We start from the raw sequence: 23,639 nt of genomic DNA, 5'->3' as shown, positions 1-23,639 counted from the left end.
GCGTCCGGGTCGCGGCGGTGCCGAGAGGCGGTGCCGGCGCGGCGGGGCTGGGGGACACCATGGCCTTGCGGTGGTGGTGGCGGTGCGGCGCCTCGTGCCGCCGGGCGCCGCCGCTCGGCTCCGTGCCGCGCCCCGGCCCCCGCGCCCCGCCGGCCCCCAGCGCGGTGAGTGCGGCGGGCGCCGGGAGGTCACGGAATGAATGGGGCAGGGGGCCCGGGCGGGGCGCGGGGCCGGGCGGTCACAGGCGTTCCGCAGCCCCCCGACCGGGAAGGGCGAAGGCCCGTAGGCGATTCCCTGCCGGGGGGTCCTTGCTGGGGGCAGGAGCGCGCTCGGTGCAAGGTTAAACACTGGGTTAAGGGTTTTCGGGGCAGCATTGGTTAGTGTGGTGAACCTCGCAGAGCCTTCTCTAGGTGGGAGCAGGGAAGGCGGTTCTCATTAGTGTGAGATTTTGAACGCGTTTGTGTGTGAGTCGAGGTGGGAGCAGTTCTCTCACTGCGTTCGTTTACAGCTTCTTCACAAGGCCAGACGGCTGTTCTTACCCGCGGTAAAGGGCTCTGGTTGATGTGTCCAGCATCTTGCATGAGCCAGTGTTAAGCAGCTGTGTAAAGGAGGGAGTCTGTCTGTGCCCTCGTCGAAGGAAGATTAGCAAGAGATCAGCTATTTTTTAACAACAGAACACTATGAGATGTATGAGAGAGCAACTTACAAAGGTCTCAGCCGTAGGGCTGCAACAGCAGTGAGTTGCAGAGGAATAAGTTAGGGTTCCTGTACTTCCCTTGTGTCCTTGCATGGCCTTTTTTCATACGCACGGAGGATGAAAGGTTGTCCTTGAGCCATTACAGTGCTTTTGTTTCGCTCCCTCTGTCGAAGGAGAGACTTAAATCTACAAACGAGGAGACACTGAGGCATGAGAAGCAGGTTCTCTAGTCCTAGGTCTTCTTGAATATTCTTTTGCAGGCTTTTCCGGAGACAGTTTGGTGAACACGTGGATTGCAGTGATTTCAGGCTGGCTCAGCCCAGCAGGCCCCTGAGTCAGCCTGCGTTGGAGGGCAGGGCTGGTTGGAGGGCAGGGCTGGGTCGTCCTGGCTGGACTGCCAGGAGCATAGCAAAAGCTGTGCTTCCTTTCTCAGCTGGACATCGTGTACTTGGGACTGTGCCTTCCCTCAGGCTCCTGGGCTATGTCTGCAGGCAGAGATCATTGGAGACATTGCTAGGTTTGGAAGTTAGATTCTGGACATCTAGCAGGGAGATAGGCAGGTGTAGATTATCATAAGCAACAAGCTGAATTGAAATTGCTTCAGGGAAAAACAAGGACATGTTCTTCTGTTAGTGTACTGGTTTACTGAAATAGCTCTTGCCCTTTTCTCTGTGCCTTGACTGGTGCAGTCCAGATTTATCTGCAAGACAGGGAACGTTTGAAAATTACACCTTGCACAAGTGCAAAAGTAAGGTTTCGTTAGAGCAGTTTTGGTAATTTAACTGATAAGGCTCCTGGGCTGGTCCTGCAAGGGGAGAAAGTCCAACACTCCTGAGCGGAAGAGTCAGTTTAATGTGCTTATTGGCACATTCTCTCATTATCACTCATGTCTCATGTGATATGGAAGGAGATTATGAGACTCCCTTTGATGCAGGGTTGTTAAAATGGAGAAACAGAGTAGTGCTCTACAGATACATGTTTTTTGTAGTGAATGTTTTGTGTCAGTTTAAAGCTCTAATAAATTAACCCTGGTTTTATTTTGTACAGATGTGTCACTTTACCCAAAGAAGTTCAGCTTTGTCGTTTCCAAAAATATGTAATGTATTTTGGCGGTAAGTTGGAGAGTCGTATTGTTGTGTAATGGGTAAAGACACAGTTGTTGGGTGAACTGAGTAGTTATACCTGTGAGCTATAAACTTTGCTCACTCTAATACATAGTTGGATAATTCCGTGTAGACTGCTGCTGTGCTGCCAAATCTGAATCCAAGTCCTCTGTCCTTGAGAGTAGCAGGCAAAGCAGGAATGCTGCAAGAAAATACACATGGTTCACTTTGGAAAAGGAAATATAATAAGAAACATAAACTTCAACTCCAGGAAACAAAAAAAGTAAATCAGGCATATGCTTGATGCCTACAGGTGGAGCTTCCCCCGTTTCCTGATGAACATTCATAGCATCATCATGCTACCTGGAAGTATTGATTTAATTTATAATGTAGCTGGGTGTGCAAATTAGAAAATTTCAAATGCAATTCAGGAATATTTTTCCAGGGGTTTACAAGAGAGGGAAGAAATTAACAGAATACTTATATTATGGGAAGATGAAGGCTTTATCTCCAACTATAGGCTATACTATCTATAGTGTCTTCAAAAGGAGTACATTGAGAGAAATGTAGTTTTATGTGTCTCAGAAGACTTCTGTAATCTGTTAAGGGCAGGGGGGTGTTCCTGTTTGCGCTTTGCCAGCTCCTAAAGATTTATGATCACCAATATGTAGCTATGCTGTGCTTACCTTACTATCTGACTGAAAAGAGTGTTTTGATGCCTTCATCTGTTTTAGCCATTTGGTTACATCTTGTGTGAGGAAAGAGAAGGAGGAGGAAATGCTTTCAAATGTTTCCGTTTGAGGAATCAGGGAAAGTTTGCTTTTAACAACACTACTGTTTTATAAAACACTGTCACCAGGTTTCATCATACAAGTACATCCCACTTGTGCAGCTGCAGTAAGACAGTTAGTGATGAAAAATACCAAGACCCTTTTCAACTTGGTAGAAAAGACTTGAAGAATCTCTATGAAGATATTAAAAAGGTAAGGGATTTTGGTGACTATTCTGGGATGTTGCAATGATTGTTTTTAATAGAAACCATCAACTTGGGCGACACTTATTGAAAGAATATTATTTATGTTTATGAACAACTGTCTGAAGCTTAAACTGAAGGCAAAAGGAGCATTTCTGATGTTTTATAGAACCAGAATGCAATTTTTTGTCTCCTGATTTGCAGTGATGAAATACATTTATGTTTCAGATTGCTCACAGTAATTTTAAAAACAACTTTAGCTTACACTGGGTGGAATGAACGCAGGCAATAACCTTATACACGCATATTGTTTTACTTACACTAAACAGATTGACTTTGTGACTTCTATGCTGAAATGTTCTTGTCCTTTATGTAGGAATTACTTGTCTCTGCAGCAGAACTTAAGGAAATGTGTGATTATTACTTTGATGGGAAAGGAAAGGCCTTTCGACCAATGATTGTGGTGCTAATGGCTCGGGCTTGCAACATTCACCATAATAATTCCAAGTGAGTTGGTCACTTTTAGATACATAAATCATACTTGAAAGTTATAATTCTTGTGTTTCCAAAAAATATGTCTAGTAACTTTATGAAAATAAAACGCTCCTCAGTAAAACCTGAATTTAAGTTCCATCTTGAAGCTATATTTTTGTAGTTACCAGTGCAAAAGGAACTGCTGGATTTATTACATTTTTCCATGTCTAAAATTGTAGACTGCACTTGTAACTGGTAATGGATAAATAATGTTGCCAAATTAGGATATTTGTAAGGCTTTTAGTCAATTCTAGCTTCTTGCGTAAATGCTTTATTAGAAACTATATGAACTTCCTTAAAAGTATTTTCATTTGTAACCACTCCTGTTCCTATTAAGCTCTTGTTACAGGTAAGAACTTTGCTGCGAGAACAGACTCTCATAAGCTTTTTCAATAATTATGCAGAAAAGCCATTAAGCAATTGGTATGATTATATTCAAAGCTGTGAGACATTCAAAACAATCAGGAGGGTTTTTTCACCATCTAGGAGCAAGTTTCTATACTGTAATGTAAGAATCTAATCTTAGAGCTGGTGTAATCCTTATGATCTTGTCTTTTGAAAGCAGTTTTAACTGAGCAGAACATTGTGTTCACCTATACTCTCTATCAGTCCTTGCTCTGGCTCATAGCAAATGCTTCTTTCCGCACGTTCCTATCAGTTGCTGTGTGCATTTTGAGGAAAGACGTTGGCTGGAGTGTTCTCTGCCTTCCAGCTGCGCTTCCAGTCTTGCCTTGTATAGAATGTCAAATAACAAATTTTTGGTCCCTTTCCAGAAGTGTTTCTAAACTAATTTGTCAGTGTTAAAGGGGATTTCTCTGAGCTCTTATATCAACTTTTCTGTAGCAGTAGTTTAATGCCTTGTTGGACTTGATTACTACCTCAGAGCATGGCATATATTTTGCTGTTTTGTGGTACCTCTCCCTGAATACCCCCTCCTATGTGAATATAGTTTCAAAGGAGAAGGCAAAACCTAGTTGGCAGTGTCCTGTCTTATGTGTGCCAGTTCCCCTTGTTTTACAAAAACATTGTCCAGGATTAGTGAACTTTGCCTCAGCTTGATTCTGTTCTCCATTCAGGACTGCTCTATGTCATTCTCTTAGAGACAGCAAAAGGAATAATATTGGTTGTGAAACTCCTCAGGGATGTCCTTTGTCACAGCACTGATTGGCTTAATATTTTCATGAGTGATCTTGACCTGAAAAACAGGAGCATAATGATGGCACTTACTGATGACATCAGCCATCCATGCTGAAATATAAGGAAGCACAATAAACCAAAAATTTCTGCTTGAGCTTGCAGGCTTATGTGTGTGCCATTAGGACATAACTCCATTGTGGTTTGCAGCCACCTTCTCTATGAAAAACCTTAAAGTTATCCTAGCGTGTGTCAACCCTAGTATATCCAGTTTAGCTGTGGCAGTGTATAAAACACTTCCTAAAATCATCAGATTCAGTGTCAGATCCCTGTGTTCAGAAGAAGTCCAGGTAGCTTCAGGCATGAACTGCAGAGATAATTATGGAGAATGAAGACTTGTGGTCTGCAAATTTATCAGGAACAGGGTGAAAGAGCTATTAAGACAAAGACTCCTATTGCTAAGAGGATGGAAACTTAGGAGACTTTTAACAGCTGGGGCAGTGAGTTTTTGGAGCATCTTTCTAGTCAGAATAACAGTAAAAAATAGTTTTATCTCATTCTAGTGTGCAGCATGAGGAGCTTATGAACGAAATTATGCTTGCAATACTGAGAAGGCTGGAACTGATGTCATGTAGTGTGGGAGTTGAAGAGTGAATCAAAGAGAAATAGTGGTAGAAAGACTGAATTTGCCTTTGTGCTCAAAACATATTTGCTGGGTTTTGGCATATATATATGTTCAAGGACATATTTTTGTCCTCGTGTCTCGAAACCATCAAGACCAGTTTTGAGACCTGCCCTATGCCAGTGAGAAAGTGTGATCTCCGAGTTCAACTGACACATATGCCTGGGGCGGGTGTTTGCTTTGCAGTAGCCAGCCCTCAGCATAAGTCCTCTGATTTATACATGCCTGTGTCATTTGGCAGCTTTTGTACATCTGTTGCAGTTTGGTGTTTTAAAAGCCTCCTCGATAATCTGAATGTTCCTTGTATAAGCCAGACTGAGTCACTATCTCTGATATGTTGCTTCTAAAATGAAAGTCTGAGTGGGGAGAACAAATGTTTCAGCAAAGAAATATAATGAAATCTCAGGGTATTTACCTTCCTCTTCTTTGCCTCTTGCCAATTTCTCTAAGCCTGTGATTGTAATTAAATATCACATATGTTGGTACAAGTCTTCACTGTACTGCTCTTTGGTTCATGCATGATGACCGATGTTTTTTGAGGGTTGGCTGGGCCATGCCCAAAGAATGTACGCTCAAAGTGTGGATATTCACTTCCTATGAGCTAATGAAGTTTTATGGGCATTTTCTTTTCTTTTGCTTTCAAGCTTCTTGAGGCAGGCTGTGTTACACCTGCTCTGTATATACATATACTTCCAGTTCACGCTGATACTGGTTTCATTATTGTTGTTTCTTAAAGCAGCATTGTTTCCAGGTGACGAATTGTTCTTCCAATTTATTAATGTTTGCGAGGAAAATTGTATATGTAGAGAAGGAAACACTGTATATTTGTAAGTCTGCTACTCTCTCTGTAGACCCTAGGGGAAAAATACTTGTCTTTCATTCTGCTTCTCACAACACTTTTTTAAGATGTTTTTCCTCTTTCAGCTTGTCATTTTCCTTAAAGTATTTTGCCATTCTTTTCCTCAGTTAATATTGATTCTTCTCCCAGACATGTTTTATTTTGTTGAAGCTTTGGTTCCCACACATGTAGTCAAAGACACTGACTGCAGTATCTGTAGATTTGTAGAGTGAACCAATATCCTGTGCTGTTCATCCCTAGCATTTTTCTTTTTTTTATCTTGCCTCTGGGGTTTGTGTTACTGATGTTGAGCTTCTGCTTCATCTTGCTCACATTCTCAACTGTCATATAACTTGCTAGACCCAGCATGCTTTTGCCTGCTCTTTTATTTGTTGGGGTTATTTTTTTCTTCTTTTGTGCTATACTTGTATAAAAGGAATACTTTGTTTTGTTTGGCTGTTACAATAAAAGGACTCAACTTAGTAAGGTTATAGGTCCTGATCTTAGGAGGCAGTGCAGAGAGACCTCTTTGTCTTCACCGAGTCCCACCAGAGTAACTGAGACTTCTCAAGAGAATGGAGTGGAATGCCCAGATATCTCTGCTTACAGGTTAGGTGACATGATCATTTCTGTTGAGATTTGATGAAGGCAAAGTAATTCGAATACCCTCAGCAAGTTAACTGTTTTTCTAGAGTGAGGTCACTTTATTGTAGTCATAATAAGGAAAATGACAGTTGTAATAAAGAATTATCAAAAATATAAGTGGCTGAAGCACTCAAATTGTTCTGTGTTGGTATGTTGTTTGTTTTCTCTTGAAGTTCTAAGTGCCAGAAGTCCAAGTCCCTTGGGCAGTGGCTTTTTGCTTATTGATAGCAACTAAGCTGTCTGTGAGAGTGAGAATTACTGTAAATAGTTTAACCTGAGGTCATACAAACCCTCAATTTCACACATCTGCTGGCATTTCTTCACATACCTGTGTGCAGAATTTCACAGAATTACCACTTAGCTTGACAGGAGTTAATGTTTCTGTTTAGAGTGTATTCTCCAAAGGTGTTTGCAAATAAGAGTTTTTATTTCTCTTTCTGCAACCAAAATGAGAGACAAAAAAGAAAGGGCCAAAGAAGTACAGAGACATCTCAAGAGAGAAAACAGGGGGGGAAAAGGGAAGTAAATTCATTAGAATAGTGTGAGAAACATTTATGTATAATGACCTGGCTAAACTCGATAGAATATTTCCTAAAGATATGAAGACCTGCCAGCAACCTTAGTCCTCTTTCACTCCCCCAAATGATGGTTGTCAGAAGCCTGTACTCTGCTGGTTTTCAGCTGCTGTGCAATTTGCTCCCATATTAACACATACATTATTTGTGCTTCCCCTAGTTTGTAGTGCCCTCCATGTCACAGACTGTATTTCTGTAATGGTTGTTTCAGCCACAGGGGCTTAACAGCAGAAATGTACTTGGAGAAGTGTGGTTAAAACACAGAAATTTTGCAAGGTCTTTTGCAAGTTCTCTTGCAATTTCCTATCTTTAAATTGGCAAAATATTTACTTACTGGCAAACACGTTGCAAAGCTCTTTGTTTCAGAGTGTGAATACTGGTTTGCATCATTTTGAGTTCCCCCCTCACTGTTTGTGGGGGTTTTGTCTTTTTTGAAGAGGGATATTTGTAGGGAGAGATGTGTTTGGACTTTTTTTTAACCTATAAGGTGAGCCTTGGTCTTGTTCAGTGTACATGAAACAAGTCCTGTAATGACAAACACCTCAAGGTACTGTAAGTCAATAGAACCTTATCACACAATCAAGCAGGGGAGGTCCTCCTGAAAAACAGAACATGCTCAAGGACTTAAAATTTAATATATTGCATATGTAAAAAGATAAACTTACAGTTGTACAAAAAGACTGTGTGAGTACGTATCATCTTGGGGTGTCTTTACTTTGAGAATGACCTAAAAATGGCATCTTTCCACTTACTGGGTAAGTGCAGGCCCAGTTATCTATTGACTTGAGTTACTGCCACTTTTTGCTTTTGTCTTGCAGGCAAAGCTGAATGAAAAATGGCAGGGAATGAGAAGGATCCTCTTTCTTGTGTGTTTTCCCCTAAAATAGGCATGCTCTGATTCAGAATTACTCTCACAAGATGCTTGTAGGAAACTATTGCAGATTTTTTTTGCCAGTGATGGAAAGAATCTTGCTTGAGACTTTATGGAAATAGTAATTTTAAAAAAACTTCCAGATTAAATTATCACATTTGATATAACATTCTGGAAACCAGACACACGAACCATTAGCATTCCTGTGCCATTTTTAGTCATTGTCAGAGATGACATGCACTAAAATGCAGAACTTTTCAAAACCTGCTTTTGAAATATCTGGTTTTGTACTGCCTTCATACTACTGAAAGATTTTGGCGTGTCAGTTGAGTGTTGCCATTTACTGCTGCTTCCCAGCAGGAAGTCCAGTCTGCTGACATTATTAATGAAAAAGGGAATCCCCAAAAGGAGACCAGTGCATGAAAGAGGCTGGAGACCTTTACAGTTTTTTGAAGGTAAGTTTTCTCCTACTTAGTAAGAATAGTTTATTTTGGAAAACTATTTACACTGAACTAACATTTGACTAAATTATTACTCCACAGTAAAACTTGCCTTCAAACCACCATGAAGGTTTCCAGCTCTTATTTTCTGTTGTATAAATGCCACATTTTCAGAGCCTGGGAGCTATGCATTCATCCTGCTATTGTTCAGGATGTAAAACTCCCACTGACAGCAATGCAGAATTCTGTGTAGAGGTAGGTGTCAGAATGCAGTGTTATGTCAGCACACTGCAAGATGTTCTTTCATTTTGTGATTAATCACTACATTTTAATAGACATAGGCACTGCAGGAAGGCTTTAAATTCCCTACAGCTGAGCTGGAATTATTGTCTTTTGTTTCAGTTCTTTTTCTGTTCTACTGGAAAACAGTGTGATTTTCTGTGTTGTCTGTATACCAGAAGTAGGGTATCTATATCAGAAGTAATTTTTTCTTTTGTTGTTTTTTTTGGTTATTGGGTTTTGTTGGTGTTTTGCGTCCATGTGGGCTTGTTACAGCTATGAGACAAAGCTGTCTGGGATAGCCATTTCTGGGATCCTGCATGTAACCCTTGATGAAAAGAGGTAGAAAAAAAGATGGTACAGAACTAGACAGTGGCAATTGGATAATAGGGTAGATGGTCCTTTTTGAGAGCTAGGTAGGCTCTTTTATGCTAATTTTGCCAGTCTTGTTCCCTAGATATTTCCTTCTATGTTGTTCCATTACCTTCCGTTTCACCTAGTTTAAAAAATAAAGTAGGTGTGAACTACTGAGAGTTGACTCATCAGTGTTAGATTATCCCAAAGGCTGAATTCCAGTAAGTGTTAGGTAGTTGGTGTTTACAGTCCTAAAGTGATTGCGGTATAATTCCAGTTAAGTCCTCAGGCTTTTGAAGAACCTCTGAGGTTTTAAGGTAATCAGATAACATAAAGGATAAGATCCATGAGTTATGTCTTTCAGATGTAGAATACAGGTTTCTGTGCCTTCTGATCTCTCCAGCTTGCTGGTTAGTAGAGTTATCTAGCTTTGGAGTTTGTGATGCTGGTTAATAGGTAGAGCAATACAGAGATAAGGAAAACTTAAAACTCATCTACAAAGGTATCTGGCATTCTTTTCTCTGCCGTTTTCCATCTCCTGAAACCAAGCGTCCTTGATGCTGTGCTATTTATTGCAATCTGGATTTAGAGGGATTAGAGTCAATAACGCAGGAGTTTTGCAGTACTGTTAATGCAGCAAGGTAGAAATAGGCCTTTAATAAGGATGGAAACATCCTATTGCACTTACTGTATTAATGTGATGTTAACTTCTCTTGTCTTCCCAATTCCAGGTTTGAAAATGGGGTTCAGACCACAGAAAAGCTGCGACAGCTGTTTTCAGAAAAACATTTTTTAGTTTTAGTAGGGATTTCTTTTAGTGTATTGCACGATATGTAACAGATTTAATTGTTTGACAGTTCTTGTTTTTTATTTTAGGGAGGTGCAAGCAAGCCAGCGCTCTGTGGCCATAATTGCTGAGATGATCCACACAGCCAGTCTAGTTCATGATGATGTTATTGATGATGCAAATTCTCGCAGAGGAAAAAGAACGCTTAATCAAATATGGGGAGAGAGGAAGGTGAGTTTGCTAATAAGTGCAAGACTTGCCTTTGAATTTCAGCAAAGCACAAACACCTAGAGTTTTGTAAAGTTACTATCCTTAGGTCTTGGGATATGATGGAAAAAGTATGAGAGGTGTACACAGTTTGTGGGTGTTCCTTTTCTGAACTGTTGAAAACATTAGATAATGAGTGATTGTAGTGTGTAGTGTTGGGCCTGTTCAGCCTCAAGAAGAGATGACTGAGAGGGGACGTCATCAGTGTCTATAAGTATCGGAAGGGAGGGTGTCCAGAGGATGGAGCCAGGCTCTGCTCAGTGGTACCAAGCAATGGGACAAGAGCCACAGGGCAGAAACATGCACAGGAAGTTCCACCTGAACGCGAGGAAGAACTTCTTTACTGTGCAGTGACTGCACACTGGAATAGGTTGCCCAGAGAGGTTGTGAAGTCTCCCTCACTGGAGAAATTCAGGAACTTTATGGACACAGTTCTGTGCCATGTGCTCTAGGATGACCCTGCTTGAGCAGGGAGGTTGGACCAGATGACCGTGTGGTCCCATCTAGCCTGACCCATTCTGTGATTCTTACTGATTTTACATTCCCTATGCCATTCTCTGCAGTGCTATTGGAACACCTTGAACTTGTACCTCATCTTGAACACTGTATATTAGTCTGATCATTAGTGAAAACAAAAATGTTTTCAGTCAGCAGGAAATTTTTTTTGAGAGTGGTGTTTCTTCATAGCACATTACAAGGAAGGTCTTAACCAGAAAATCCAAGGAAGGAAATACACTGCTGACGCACCAGAACTTAGGGCAATTCAGAGTTCACATGGTGTAGCAGTCACAACAGAATGGTCAAATAGAGAACTAATGTTCAAAAAAAACTTCATAGGCAAACACGTATTCAGGTATTGCATACAGGGAGGACAGAGCTTATATAGAAAAATAAAAACAACACTATAAGATTCAAAAATTATTCTGATTTCAACGTTTGGTGATCTTCTGTTTTTTCTGTTACAATGAGATATTTGTGCTTTATGTAGGAAAGTTATGTGATGTGAGTAGATCTGCCAAATAAAGGAAATTGTATCATCTCTACTAACACTGGCAAAGACTTAAGAGATCCTTTTTTTTTTTTTATTCTTAGGCTGTTCTAGCTGGTGACTTCATCCTCTCAGCTGCTTCTGTAGCTTTAGCCCGAATTGGAAATACTACTATCGTCTCTGTTCTAACTCAGGTGATTGAAGATCTGGTGCGTGGTAAGGTCTTTTTCTGTTTATTCTTCAGATTTGCTTGCCTAAGCAGTAAAGCCATAAATAAAACCACCCATCTGTGCATCTTTTTAGGTGAATTCCTCCAGTTGGGTTCCAAGGAAAACGAGAATGAGAGATTTGCTCACTACCTCGAGAAGACTTTTAAGAAGACCGCGAGTCTTATAGCAAACAGTTGTAAAGCAGTATGTACGTCTGTCTCTTCTCAAGTTAACACACCGTACTGTGAGCTTCACAGTTAAACTCCCAGTTATTGCTGTTTTCTCTGGAGACCCTCCAAAGCAAACCCTTTAAATGGTATCCAGCCAGAATGTGAACGGGTTTGAGACTGTGAATATTATCACAATTCAGCTGTGTAGCCTCCAATATTGTTTTGCACTTTTTCTTTTCTGTTTTTTATTCATACACAGATTTATTGCTATCCTCACTTGACTCAAAATAAGGACTCAAAAGTGGCAGCCTTTAATTTATGAAATTCTCCAACCTTGAGGCAGTAGTTTTCATCTCAGTTGATCATTCTTGAGCCTATAATTTGATTTTAAGTCATCTTTGGCATCTGTCCCTACTCATTGGTAGTGAGACCTTAAATGATAACAGTGGGAGGAAACAATTAATTGTTTATACTGTAGACCATATTGTAAAAGAACAGAAGCATGTACATGATTTGTCTCTGGGTTTTAATTATCAGTTGCTATATCCAATTCTACCTGTCATTCAGTTTTGTTACTTGATTACAAAAAGATCCAACTCAAGATTATGTTCTTATTCAAAAATACATGTTTAGTTTTAGTGCAGAAAATGGAGAAGGTGGGCAATAATCTTACCCCAAGAGAGTTTTATTTTTTTAATTAAAGGCAGTATATTGGTGTATTCTGGTGTATTCCATAGCAAGAGGGAGTTCTAAGAGAATTAGATTAAAAATCTTTGCTAATGTTAATCATCTTGTTTTGTTTTCAGAGAACTGGTACATTTGTGCAACAGACAGCAGTTGAAAATTGCTTGTATCAAAAGGATCACACAGAGTGAGAGACATGGATTTTATAGGGAGGGAAAATGTCTTTCATTCTAGTTGGAGGAAAGAAATTAAGTCTTTTGGATTGTTCATATTAATGGCAGTATGACCCTGGCAAGAATTTTCTTTGCAAGTCTTCTTTATATCAGTGGGCACCTGGACTTGTAAAGAGCATCACATTATTCTGCTATCCTAGTAAAAACATATACATGTTTTTCTGTTCACTTTGACAGTCTCTCTAAAATAATCTTTGCAGATAGAAGAAATCACCTTCCCACTGGGTGGATTCTCCTTACAAATGTGCTAATTTGAGCTTTTTCCTTTTCCTGACTTGCAAGAGTTAAGGCTTTAAGCACTTCTCTCAAGATTGAGGCTGTAATGCTGGGGGGGGTGGTGGTTGGCTGCTTTTCTTCTAGTGGCTGGTCTGAGTTGTTCCATTGCTGAATTGCTGGAATTTTATATGCTGTAAGATTTGTGTTATAAAGGAAAGCCGAGTGAGAGGACTGTCTTCATGGCAAAACCATACTTACTGCACAGAGCAGCAATGAGTTGTATATGTATGTCTCCCTCAGTTTCTTTCTGCATGGATTAGGAGAGGTCCATTGATAGCAGTGAAAAGGGAATTTTTTTTGTTTGAGATTTGGAGGTTTTTTTGGTATGTTTGGGTTTTGACACATTTTTGTTCAGATGACTTTGACTACTAAGGAAATGGATGGAATCAGAATGGAGATCTGTTTTCTGTAGTGAAAATGATCCAGATCATCAGTTCTAGCTTGAAATTCACTTAGGGAATCAAGAGTATTCATATTTTGTTTTTAGGGACAAAGCTAAGGAAAGAGATTATTGGTTTTCAGAACATCAGTTACAACCAGGCTAGTGTGCCATTAAAAGCAGTTCAGTTCCTGTTAATAATAGGGAAAAACTGATTAGTGGCTGTGCATAAATAAAATAAAAGTATTAACTGGAAAGAAGATGTCAAACAAGTTCAGATGGCATCTTAGCATTCTACATTCTTAGAGATGGAAGAATAGAGTATTCCTGGAAAAATATCTAAGCAAGATTATAGAGTCTGTCAACACCAGTCTAGTTCACTGTATTAGATACCTTCTGCAATGCCAAAGCATTACTGCATTTAAATCAAAGTCCTTTAAGTTAGCAAAATACTTTTTTTATAGACAGAATAGTCTGTTCAAGATGTTAGAGCCATCCCAGTCTCCAGTTTATTTCTACAATAGTTCTGCATGGGGGAATGTTACAAAGTTTCAGTCAAAGTAATAAATTGCAAAAGGAAATGGTGGTAGATGGCCCAGACGGTCATTGAAGCCTTAGTTACTGAAAGGCATTTTTCAAAGAAACACGAGAGGTGACTTTGGTTCAAGAATTCAGAAACAATAAAGCTGAAGTGGAATTTCTGTTTAGTCATCAGGCAAGCTGGAGATGGCAAAATAACTTGAGCAGGTTCTCTTTCTTTTTTTACCCTGCTATAATGTGAATTCCTAAGCCTCATAAGGCCGTTTATATTTTGCACAGCATACTTTCAGAAGAGGGATTAAATCATGCTTGCTTTGAGATAAGTGTAAAGTTGCACTTGACATTCTTGATTTCTGTATTAGGAGAAAGCATGCAGCCTCCTTGTGTGAGGTAAGGCTGTGTGTGGAAGGTCTGCCTTAGGGACCGAAGAAAACAAATAGTCTGCAGCTCTGGATCTACCTGTGAGCTCCTGCTGTAACTAGTTCATCGTTTGGTGTGTGCACAGGACTCCATCAGAAAACCTACAACATTGTGGAACTGGTGTCTAGGAAGATAAGACCTCTGATCCCCACCAGCAGAATTGGTCCCCCCAGCCCAGTTAAGCACACAGACTGCAATAATGGCTAATGACAGAAGTAGGGTAATAGCATCAGTAGTATCAGATATTATGGTCAGCCAGTAAATTTCCTTATTATTTAAAATACAGTCAGTCCTTTGGGGATACTTCTTTATAATTTTTGCTATGAAAAAAGATTAGCATAAATGTCTCAGATATTCAGGCAGATAATCTTCAGTTCTATAAAAGTACAATTCTTCATAAACAGGTACTTGGTTAGCATGTTAAAATGTTAGTTACTTGAGAAAAGGTCAAATGCATGAAAATGCAGGTTTGGGACAAGATAGTTCTCTGCAGTGTGTGGGGCCTTCTGCTGGGTAGTCATCTCACTCTCCCAGGGAGGCCCTCACCACCCCCTTGGCAGGAGCAGTTACAAAAAGGGATTTGAAGATCCTGGAGGAAGTAAGGATGTGCCTGCAGCAGGGAGGAACAGGCACACTGTGGGTGCATCGCTGCCAGCATGGCCAGCACATACAGGGCTGTTCAGCATGTGTGAGACCACAGGGCTGGCCTCCCTCTTCCAGGACAGACATGGACACTGTGGAGTGAGTTCAGCGAAGGGCCAACGTGATGGCAGGGACTGGAGCAGATGATATGCCAAGAGCTGGTTTTAGTCTGGAGTAGAGAAGGCAAAGGGGGAATCCTCCAGCCTTGTAATTGGAGGGCACGGAGAGGATGGAGAGAGGTGCAGTGAAAGGACAAGTTCATGAAAAAATTCAGTTTGCTCTTAGGAAAAATTTCTCCATGAGGTTGGTCAAACACTGCAACAGGTCACCCAGACAGAGTGTGGGACTTTTCATCCTTGGAGTTGCTCAGAAGTCAACTGGGCACAGCCCTGAGAAACCTGATCTAACTGTGAAGTAAAGTGCTTTGAGCAGATGACTGGACCAAATAACTTTCAGAGTTCCCTTCCAACCTGAACTATTCTGTGATTCTACTGGAAAGAGGAACAGTGCTCCTGTCTAGAAGAACAGCAGTGGATGAGCCATGAATGAGAAGGCAGGAACCTGACTGCTTCTAGAGATGGGCATGGAGGAGAAAGTCTGGAAAAGGGGAAGATTTTAGAGCCTTTTCCTTTTCAGAAATCTAGGAGTGCAAGAACAAACATCTCTTGTACTGTTTATACAAGCATATCCTGGCACAGCAGCAGGTTTTCCTCTGTGACCTGCAGGGTAGAAATGTGCAAGTGCTTTCAACACCAGCTGCCATATTGTCACATATTAAATATCAGAGCGGGATCTATCTACCCAGAGCTGATTATATATTTTACGGATGTAAAATTCAGTAAAGAGGCAAGATTGATTCACAGTCTCTCATATAACATACTAGAAACAACTTTTTATTGCAAGAAGTGTGTTTGAAATAATACCGAGCAAATTTATTGCTTTATTGAATTTAGAGAACATTTCTAAAGAATTTGTTCCACTTGGTGTTAGGATTTTTCATCATGATTTAGTGGAGGACAGGTCTGAATTCTTACAAGATTAAATTTGTCATCAACAAGTCATATCTATTAGGGGAGCTATAGGATGTTTTTAAGGGATGAGCTTTATAATTTAAACATATCATTGCATTGACTTGATTACCCTGATTTGTATTTGCAAATGCATGCTGTTATCTCCCAGTATGGCTTCAGTTAAACTTCATCTGGGATTGACAAGCTGCCTGGCTGCATCCTGGTGAGTGTCCAGGTGGGGGCAATAATCTACAAGAGCATTTTGAGAAATTGCGTCCTGAAGGAACTCCCTGGTAGACACGACCCAGCCATGTTGCAGGTTTATGGTCATGATTAGAGGATTGCTCACTTGAGGATGACTGGCAAATCAGTCTCCTGGATTTTGTCTTTTTGTTTGTCTTTTCTTTTGTATATGAACAAGAAATGTTCATAACCTGAACAGGAGCTATGACAGTCTTCTCTTGCAAAGATGCGAGAGTTAATTGTGCATTGATGAATTTTTCTTGTGTTCTATTCTGTGTCTAAGGGTTGTTTTTTGCATGTACGTACAGTGGTGGGATTCTTTGTATAGGTGATGTCTGTGTCCCTTGAAAACTGTCCACCAACAGGAGTAGCTCTGTTCTTCCTGACTTTTAAAGTTAAATGAGGAAGCTCCTCTCTTTACATGGCACTTCCTCTCCGCCTCTGCCAACTAGTGCCCGTTCTGATCCTTTGCCATTAATTAGGATTTTGTTCCACTGAAATCCGTATTTTAGTCCTCCACATGAGATGAAATGTGGTGGTAGGTAAAGATTTTATTGAAAAAGGGTAGATGCAGTCCCCCTGCCTTGCGGATATTATGTGATTTATATTACAGAAGCAACTAGAAGTTTGCTAGGCATGGTACAGCAGTATACGTTAGATCTCTGGGGCAAATACCGCTGTTTAAGAGACAAGTACCTAAAGAAGGATAAAAGGGCAAAATACTCTAGTTTGATAGTCCCTAGCAACATCTATTTAAATATCTCATATTTGCAGTTCACTCTGTTTAATAGCCTTCAGGATTTTGTATGATTATTAGACATAAGTATTAGTATTTTCCTGCTGTACTGTCCTCCTCTTTTAAATAAAATTGGGAAATGTGAGATGCTGTTAATGCCTTAGGCATCCAGATTCCTCTGGGTTTTAGTTATTATCCATGGATGCCGGTTATGAGTGGGAGGTGTTCTGATGCTCAGTTATGAAGTGCACTGATGCATGAAATAATCTCTAATCTTGTGCCATCACATTTATTAGAATATAGTGTTGTTTCTTATTTCCCTCTTCATGTTCACCTTCTAAGCTACTACTGGACTTGCTTCTAATTTGGGGTTGGTTTGGGGGTTGGGTTTTTTTTATGATCCTACCTTACACAGTCTTAAAGAGGAATTTATATATATATATATATATATATATATATATATATTTGGGTGGTTTATATATATATATATATTTATACTGTGTGGCTTTCCCAGCATATATTTTTAGCCTTACGTTAAATAAAATGTATTTTCACTCCTTCCGTTAGTCACAGCGGATTTGGAATGCCTACAATAAACCAGGATGGATTTTTGCCCCCTGTTCCTAATTGCCTTATTGAAGGATGAAATAAATCTGAGTATTTAAATATAACCAACTTGATTTTGTGAAGCGTATACTCAATGCTTAAATGCAAAAGCATAAGTGCCCTTACTTTGAGGCAAGATATTAATTCTCAAACCTTAATTTGTGCCCTGTATTTTAGTTTTGTGGAGTTTATTCAGCAAAATTTCTGCCTCTTAGATAGTTGATTCCTTTATCTGTACTCAGTTAAAATGTTTTGTTTATCTCAGTTTAGTGACACTTTTGCCAGCTTGATGTGCTGTCTTGTCTTTGCCACTAATTATCCCTCAGTACCTTTGCCTGCAAACCAATTAACTCATCTTCCTGAGCAAGTCAGTTACAGTTAACATCACCTTAAAAATAATCTTCCTTATCTCAACTGCCGCTGTACTGGGTTCAACACGTCCAGTTTTGTGATCTTTTATGAGATGTAATGTCCATTTATCTGTTGTCTGACCTCCAATTGCCCCCTAGCTGATTTATGTATGTAATAAATTTAATTTCCCTGTCACTGGACTGTATACAACCACTAGCCTGCATGTGCAGTGCATCCACATCTTCTCTCTTTATCCTTACATTATAATTTTTAAGTCTAATAAATATTTAATAAAGCTAATCTCTTTCCAGACCAGAATTGAATATAGTTTTAATATCACACTGCTTTTCAGCCTTGTTTTCTAGTAAGCTTGGTTCATTGTGTGTCTCCATGAACAGAGATAAGCAAGAATGTGCCCCTGAGTCAGCTTTTTTTTTTTTGCCTTTCCCAGATCCCTTCTGCCTGTGCTGGCTATGTCACACCTATGGTGAGGGACTAAAAGTGGATGCTAACTAAAGCTTTCTATTTACTTGAGTTTTTTTGTCTTTTCAGGTTTCAATTCTAGGCTGCCCTGATCCCAAAGTTCATGAGATTGCATACCAGTATGGAAAAAATGTTGGCATAGCTTTTCAGGTAGTGCTTTTATTGAACTAAAAGGGATCTAAAGTCTAAAATTCTCCAAACTGCTTTAGAAATCAAAGTGGGCTGTCTTAATCCTTTCTGCAAATCTTCTCTTTAACAAGTATTATTCTGTATTTAGTTCTCATTTTTAAAAAGGAAGTTTCTAAATAATCTGCATATTTATTTTTTTCCCAGCTAATAGATGATGTGCTGGATTTTACATCATGTGCCGACCGTCTGGGGAAACCAACAGCAGCAGATCTCAAGCTTGGATTGGCCACAGGCCCTGTCTTGTTTGCTTGTCGACAGGTAAGTCAACAGGAATCTGCTTCCTCGAAACAGAAAGTGTAAACTGCTCCTCACAGCAGGACACCCAGGTCCAGCATAAACACATCAATGCTACAGCATCCGCATTCAGCGGGGCCTGGGCCCATGTGAAAAATCTGTGCATTCAGGATCAGATGGATTTTGTGTGCACACATGTTCTGACAGACTGAGAATCACCTTCCTGCACAGCTCCTCTTACTATTAGGCCCTTGTAGGTACTCACAGAGTATCTGCATGTTTTATTTAGGTTATTCCTAAGTAGCTTCTTGCTTATGTTCTCTCCTGAGACATCTTGTTCTTCCCAGGCTTGACTGCGTGTGTAAGCTCTTTTGCCAGGTTCTGGGCTTTGTATCCATCCTGGGGCCAAGAACTGAAATCCCTGCCTAGCTTTTAGGTGGGTACCTCTATTTACTGGATTTGATATCTTCTCTCTTTGTCTTCAAGTATTAGCCAGTTACAAATGTAGAAAGCTTTCCCTTCTGAAGGCTGGATAAGAGAAGGAGTGTCATAAATAAAACAAGCTTAAAATGGGTCAAGATTTTTAGTGCCTTAAGAATTATTTGGAGGAGTTCAAGGAAAACAGGAGTGCAAGCAGCACCAAAAGAAACATCAAAATTGGTGCTAATCCATAAATGGGGAAGAAACTGGTTTAATGTGCCTTGCTCAAGTTTCTGGTTCACCAGAGGAAAGAAGATTTGAGACTTCAAAAGCAGTTCCTCCTACCAACTTCACAGCATCATACAAAAACGGGCACATCTAGTTCCAGCAGAGCTCTAGTCTGTGATCTCTCAGTGGAACTGCTGAGAGCTTGACACTGGAAAAGTTTTAAATCATTTAAAACAAAAAAAAAAAACCTCAGCAACTTTGACATTTACTTCCCCCTCTTTCTTAAAAGAGCCTGGGGTGGGGCAAGGTGGAACATATGAATGTGTTTGCTTCCTTATACATAGGGCATTTACAAGGATCCATAACTCAGAAAAGACAGGAAAGCACAGAGTATGGGCCAATTAACAATGCAGACGAATGCACATTGAGAACAATTTTCTCCATGTTCTCAGTCCCTCCCCACATAATCATCTGGGGGATTCACAAGCATGTTCTTGAATCATTATTTCAGAACTGTTAGTCATCAGCAACTGGAGTCATCTAAAGAACAGTGAGAGACTCAGGCAGAGAAAGAGGATGCAATTGTAAAACAGTTTGGTTTTGTGTGTGCTAAAGTTACAGAGAGAAACAAGACATATTGCAAATACTCTTGATTTTGGCAGAGAATGGGTGACACTGATTGTCTTGTGGGTGTTGAATATTCCCATTTTTTAAATTAAAACTATTATTAATTTGTTTGGTTTTCTGTCTCTGACTTTCAAATTCACCTGTCTTTTAATTAGCTTTATAAGATAAATTAGTTCATAATATAAAAATACAAGAAAAGAAAATCTGTCAGTTCTATTTTAAAATCTTGCTCTTTGTAGGTCAGTTTTAAATGTTTTTACTCATATTTTTGATAGATGGGAAGCATATATTTTTGCATTGAAAGATAACTTGATCATCTTACAAAGTTTTCCACATTAACTTCATTTTCTCTGCTGAGAATTTTTTGCTGTTTTCAAGAAACTGGAAGAACAGCACTACAGACTTAACGGATACATAAACAAGGCATAAGCGCTAAAAAAATGTGGAGCTTTAACAGACACTTGTCTTTGCTGCTTCTGAAAGATGTTTCATCTACTTGTGTCTGAGAATAAAAATTCCTGAGCCAGGACTTGAAGACAGTTCAAAATGTAATTGTTAATTATAGGCTGTCTTTTCTCTTCAAATTAATATTACTACTATCCTGCAAATCCCTTCATATAGCTGGTTATCCCCGAGTTGTCTTCTGAAAAACATTCTTCAGTTTTTAACATGCTCTGGGTCTTTAGTGACAGCTGCCTTTTCTTCTCATCCTCTCCCCTCCCTCTGAAATACATCTTTGTGCATTAAAGTATTAAGGAGAGGCCTTTATAGAAAATAAAAATGTTTAGCTTGATGTGATACCTATTTATTCAGTATTTAAAGTTAGTTCACTCAGTTAAAAAAAACCCCACCCCATTTATTTCTTAAGGAAATACACTAGTATATGCTAATTCTAAAGCCATTCCTAAACTAGTACAGCTGAAGAATGAGGGTTTATTTTTATTATAAGCATTCCTGTCCAGTGTTTATACACTGTCTGCTAAATCTGCAGAGTGGCTAATAACAGCTTTGCCTTACAGGTTTGGAGATTTTCATATCCTTTAGCACTTAAATATAAAAAGTGATTCCATATACATGTATGAGTCACCAATAAACTTCTAAATGCATCTCCAAGAAGACTTCATATGAGTAGTAAGGAAATGTAACAGCAGTTAGGGATGCCGCGTTTCTACCCGAACAAGGTTGTGGAGCTGCAGTTTCAGGACCAAAGGTGTGCTAGGAAAGCAGATTATTGTTTACAAGTGTACGGCAATAAAATCATCTTTCTTTGACTAATCCTTTCAAAGAAGATGAACCAAGACCTCTTTCCTTTAAAAAGAATTTTTCTGCAGAGTAGGTGCCTTGAATTGTGACCTTACTTTGTTAAGCACCAGGTTTTTCTGTTTCTAGGCTATCTGGAGAAAGAGCCTGCATGTTTAGATAAGTAAAGTAATGCGACTTTCTCACACAACTGACTTGAGTTACCTACTTGATTTGTAGGGAATTGAGCATGGACTACTAACTACAAATGCTGTGTGACTGAAAACAAAATACCTTATAGTTGTCATTTCTTTCTTATTAAAAAAAAAATCAGTCCTGAGCTTTCCACAGGGCAGAGCCTGTGTACATAAAATCCCAGTACAACAGAAAGTATAAGTGGATATAACAGCTAAACAACAAACCTCTTGTGTTCACTGTTGTACACAGGGGGGGAAGAAGTGCTTCTTTGAGCTGTGACAACACTAAGCATCATTTGTGATAGAAAAATACCTGAAGGAGATTATACTCCAGGGAGTAGCCACATCAGAAATTACCACAGTAGATCATCTGCTCAACATGATGAAATGGCAGGTGCTGCCTTTTGCTACCAACTGGGTACAGCCAGCAGAGCCAGACAGTTTAAGTTTAAATGTTGAGCTTTGCTGTACTACAGTCCTATGCAGACTGCAAGTATGAACCTAAAGCTATACCCGTAATAACTTCGGTGTCGTTTTGACCTTAGCATGGCAGGCAGCTACATGGAAAACAAAAGCGGTACAAAAACCTTCTCCCTTTGTGCTTAGTTTCCAGAAATGAATGCTATGATAATGAGGAGATTCAGTAGGCCAGGAGATGTTGAACGTGCTTGGAAATATGTGTTGCAGGTAAGACTGATACCAAATATTTCTGCTTTCCCTACTGAAGTTGGTCTGAAATTCATTGTCTCCAAAGTAAAATAGCAGGGCTGCATTGTCAGATACTTGTTAAGTAGCATGCAGTGTAAAATGCCAAGTTAGAACTCTTCAGCTGTCTTACTGGTACAGTGTTTTAGAAGAAATGATAGGTACTGAAGAGCTTTTTTTTCTTTTTTCCCTCCCATAGCATAAAATCCACATAATAAAAGTAAAAAGCTCATGCATGAACTCAGTTCCTTCAGCTGAGGAGTAGCTGTATCCAACAACTGGTGTAAGTGGCACATCATTACCAGTCAGTCTTGTAACTGCAGTGCACACCCCTTATCAGTTTTAATTGACTCTGGTCTGAAAAGACTGAATAATGGTCTGTGCAAAATTAATACCTATTTTTTCAGAATAGCACTTTTTTTGCACATCCATACTTAGGGCAGGAGGGGAGGGGTTAAACCATTAGTTTCTAATATGTTATTAATACCAGTGCTGTTTTGTAAGTATACTTACATTTAGCATGGATGAGTTTTAGTATTTTGACACTTTGGGGAAGGTATGTAGGATTCCATGAATATAGAACGAATCCTCTTGCTTTCCCCTGCACAATATAATTAAGTGTTCAGGGTACTTACTGACCTTAAAACCCCTGTAAACTGGGAGAGGCAAAAGGCAGGAGGGAGGCTGATCATTTACCCATTTCCTCTCACTGTCTTTCCACCTCAGAGTGATGGTGTGCAGCAGACAACCTACCTCGCCCAGCGCTACTGCCACGCGGCCACGCGAGAGATCCGCAAACTGCGGCCATCCCCCGAGAGGGAAGCCCTCGTCCACCTCACAGAAATGGTTCTCATGCGAGACAAGTGAGACAACTCCTTCCACTCGTCCTGGCAGCTACTTACCAGACTGTGCCTACATTTATTTCAACAGTTATTTGCTTCCAACACAGGCTACCAAAAATTATTTTTTTAAAAAAACCTTTTTTTTTTTTAAACAAAAGTTTAAAGTGTTTTACTGCAGGAAGCAATGCAATTCAGAGCAAATCAAACTGTGCTGTACAATTGTTTTAGTGGGGGGCTATTGATTGTGGGGGATGGGAAGATGTTTACATGTTGATGCACAAAGGCCACAATGAGAATAAATATAAATCAGTGTATGAGAACTGAAGTTGTTCTGAATTTCAGTTGTTTACACTAATAAACAGAGCATGCATGCACAGGGGCTGGTAAACTCCTGTGAAGAGAGATGGTTTGAATGCTTCCCTGGCTGTTTAAACTGGTATCATATGTACAATTCTAGTTGCTTCTGTTGTTACTGTAAAAGACTATATGTAGATTTTAATTGGTTATATACATCAGTGAGTTCCAATTCGTAATGAAATACAGGTACACTATTGGTGGCTACTTGCTAGCAGTTAACAAGATGCAGAATTTGAGATTGCTGCAGCTCAGATAATGAAAGGCTCAGTATTTCTAACTCACACTAAAACTAAATGATTCACCAGCCAGTCAAACCTGCAACTCCATCCCCTTCCATCGCTCATTTATAGACTATATTCAGTACTCTTCTAGAAGCCTGCTTTGAAGTCCCAGACACATTCCTCTCACAGTAATTATCCAGTACTACCACATTCCTTTTCAGGTTATTTCAG

At 39.7% G+C, this 23,639-nt stretch overlaps 1 protein-coding gene and 1 long non-coding RNA gene across 4 annotated transcripts; both read left to right on the top strand.

Moving 5' to 3' along the window:
* The first annotated feature begins 59 nt into the window (after positions 1-59).
* Positions 60-23,155, top strand: PDSS1 (decaprenyl diphosphate synthase subunit 1). 3 transcript variants are annotated; one of them, XM_027695708.1, is made up of 11 exons: positions 60-164; positions 1,745-1,809; positions 2,660-2,783; positions 3,150-3,280; positions 10,002-10,143; positions 11,272-11,383; positions 11,471-11,580; positions 18,219-18,299; positions 18,483-18,596; positions 21,890-21,970; positions 22,715-23,155. In XM_027695708.1, exons 1-11 carry the CDS (start codon positions 60-62, stop codon positions 22,853-22,855), a joined length of 1,206 nt encoding a protein of 401 aa, XP_027551509.1. In that variant the 3' UTR covers positions 22,856-23,155. The 3 variants fall into 3 exon arrangements, with proteins under 3 accessions (XP_027551509.1, XP_027551510.1, XP_027551511.1); XM_027695709.1 differs by lacking the exon at positions 22,715-23,155 and adding an exon at positions 22,188-22,268; XM_027695710.1 differs by lacking the exons at positions 60-164; positions 1,745-1,809; positions 2,660-2,783; positions 3,150-3,280 and adding an exon at positions 8,420-8,507 and having other exon boundaries at positions 22,715-22,979.
* On the top strand, positions 11,591-17,979 carry LOC113973518. The gene is made up of 2 exons (XR_003536234.1): positions 11,591-14,293; positions 14,453-17,979. It is a non-coding gene; the product is annotated as an uncharacterized LOC113973518 (long non-coding RNA).
* Positions 23,156-23,639: the final 484 nt, after the last annotated feature.

This window comes from Neopelma chrysocephalum, unplaced genomic scaffold (assembly GCF_003984885.1).
Source record: "Neopelma chrysocephalum unplaced genomic scaffold, ASM398488v2 Primary Assembly neopelma1_102, whole genome shotgun sequence".
NCBI lineage: Eukaryota > Metazoa > Chordata > Aves > Passeriformes > Pipridae > Neopelma > Neopelma chrysocephalum.
The sequence above is the reverse complement of the archived record's forward strand: the minus strand, read 5'-3'. Positions and strand labels throughout refer to the sequence as shown.

Coding starts and splice junctions, on each gene's coding strand:
- PDSS1 (XM_027695708.1), top strand. CDS start 60: ATGGCCTTGCGGTGGTGGTGGCGGTGCGGCGCCTCGTGCCGCCGGGCG. Junction 10,144..11,271: donor AAATATGGGGAGAGAGGAAG/GTGAGTTTGCTA, acceptor TTTTATTCTTAG/GCTGTTCTAGCTGGTGACTT. Junction 11,384..11,470: donor GATTGAAGATCTGGTGCGTG/GTAAGGTCTTTT, acceptor GCATCTTTTTAG/GTGAATTCCTCCAGTTGGGT.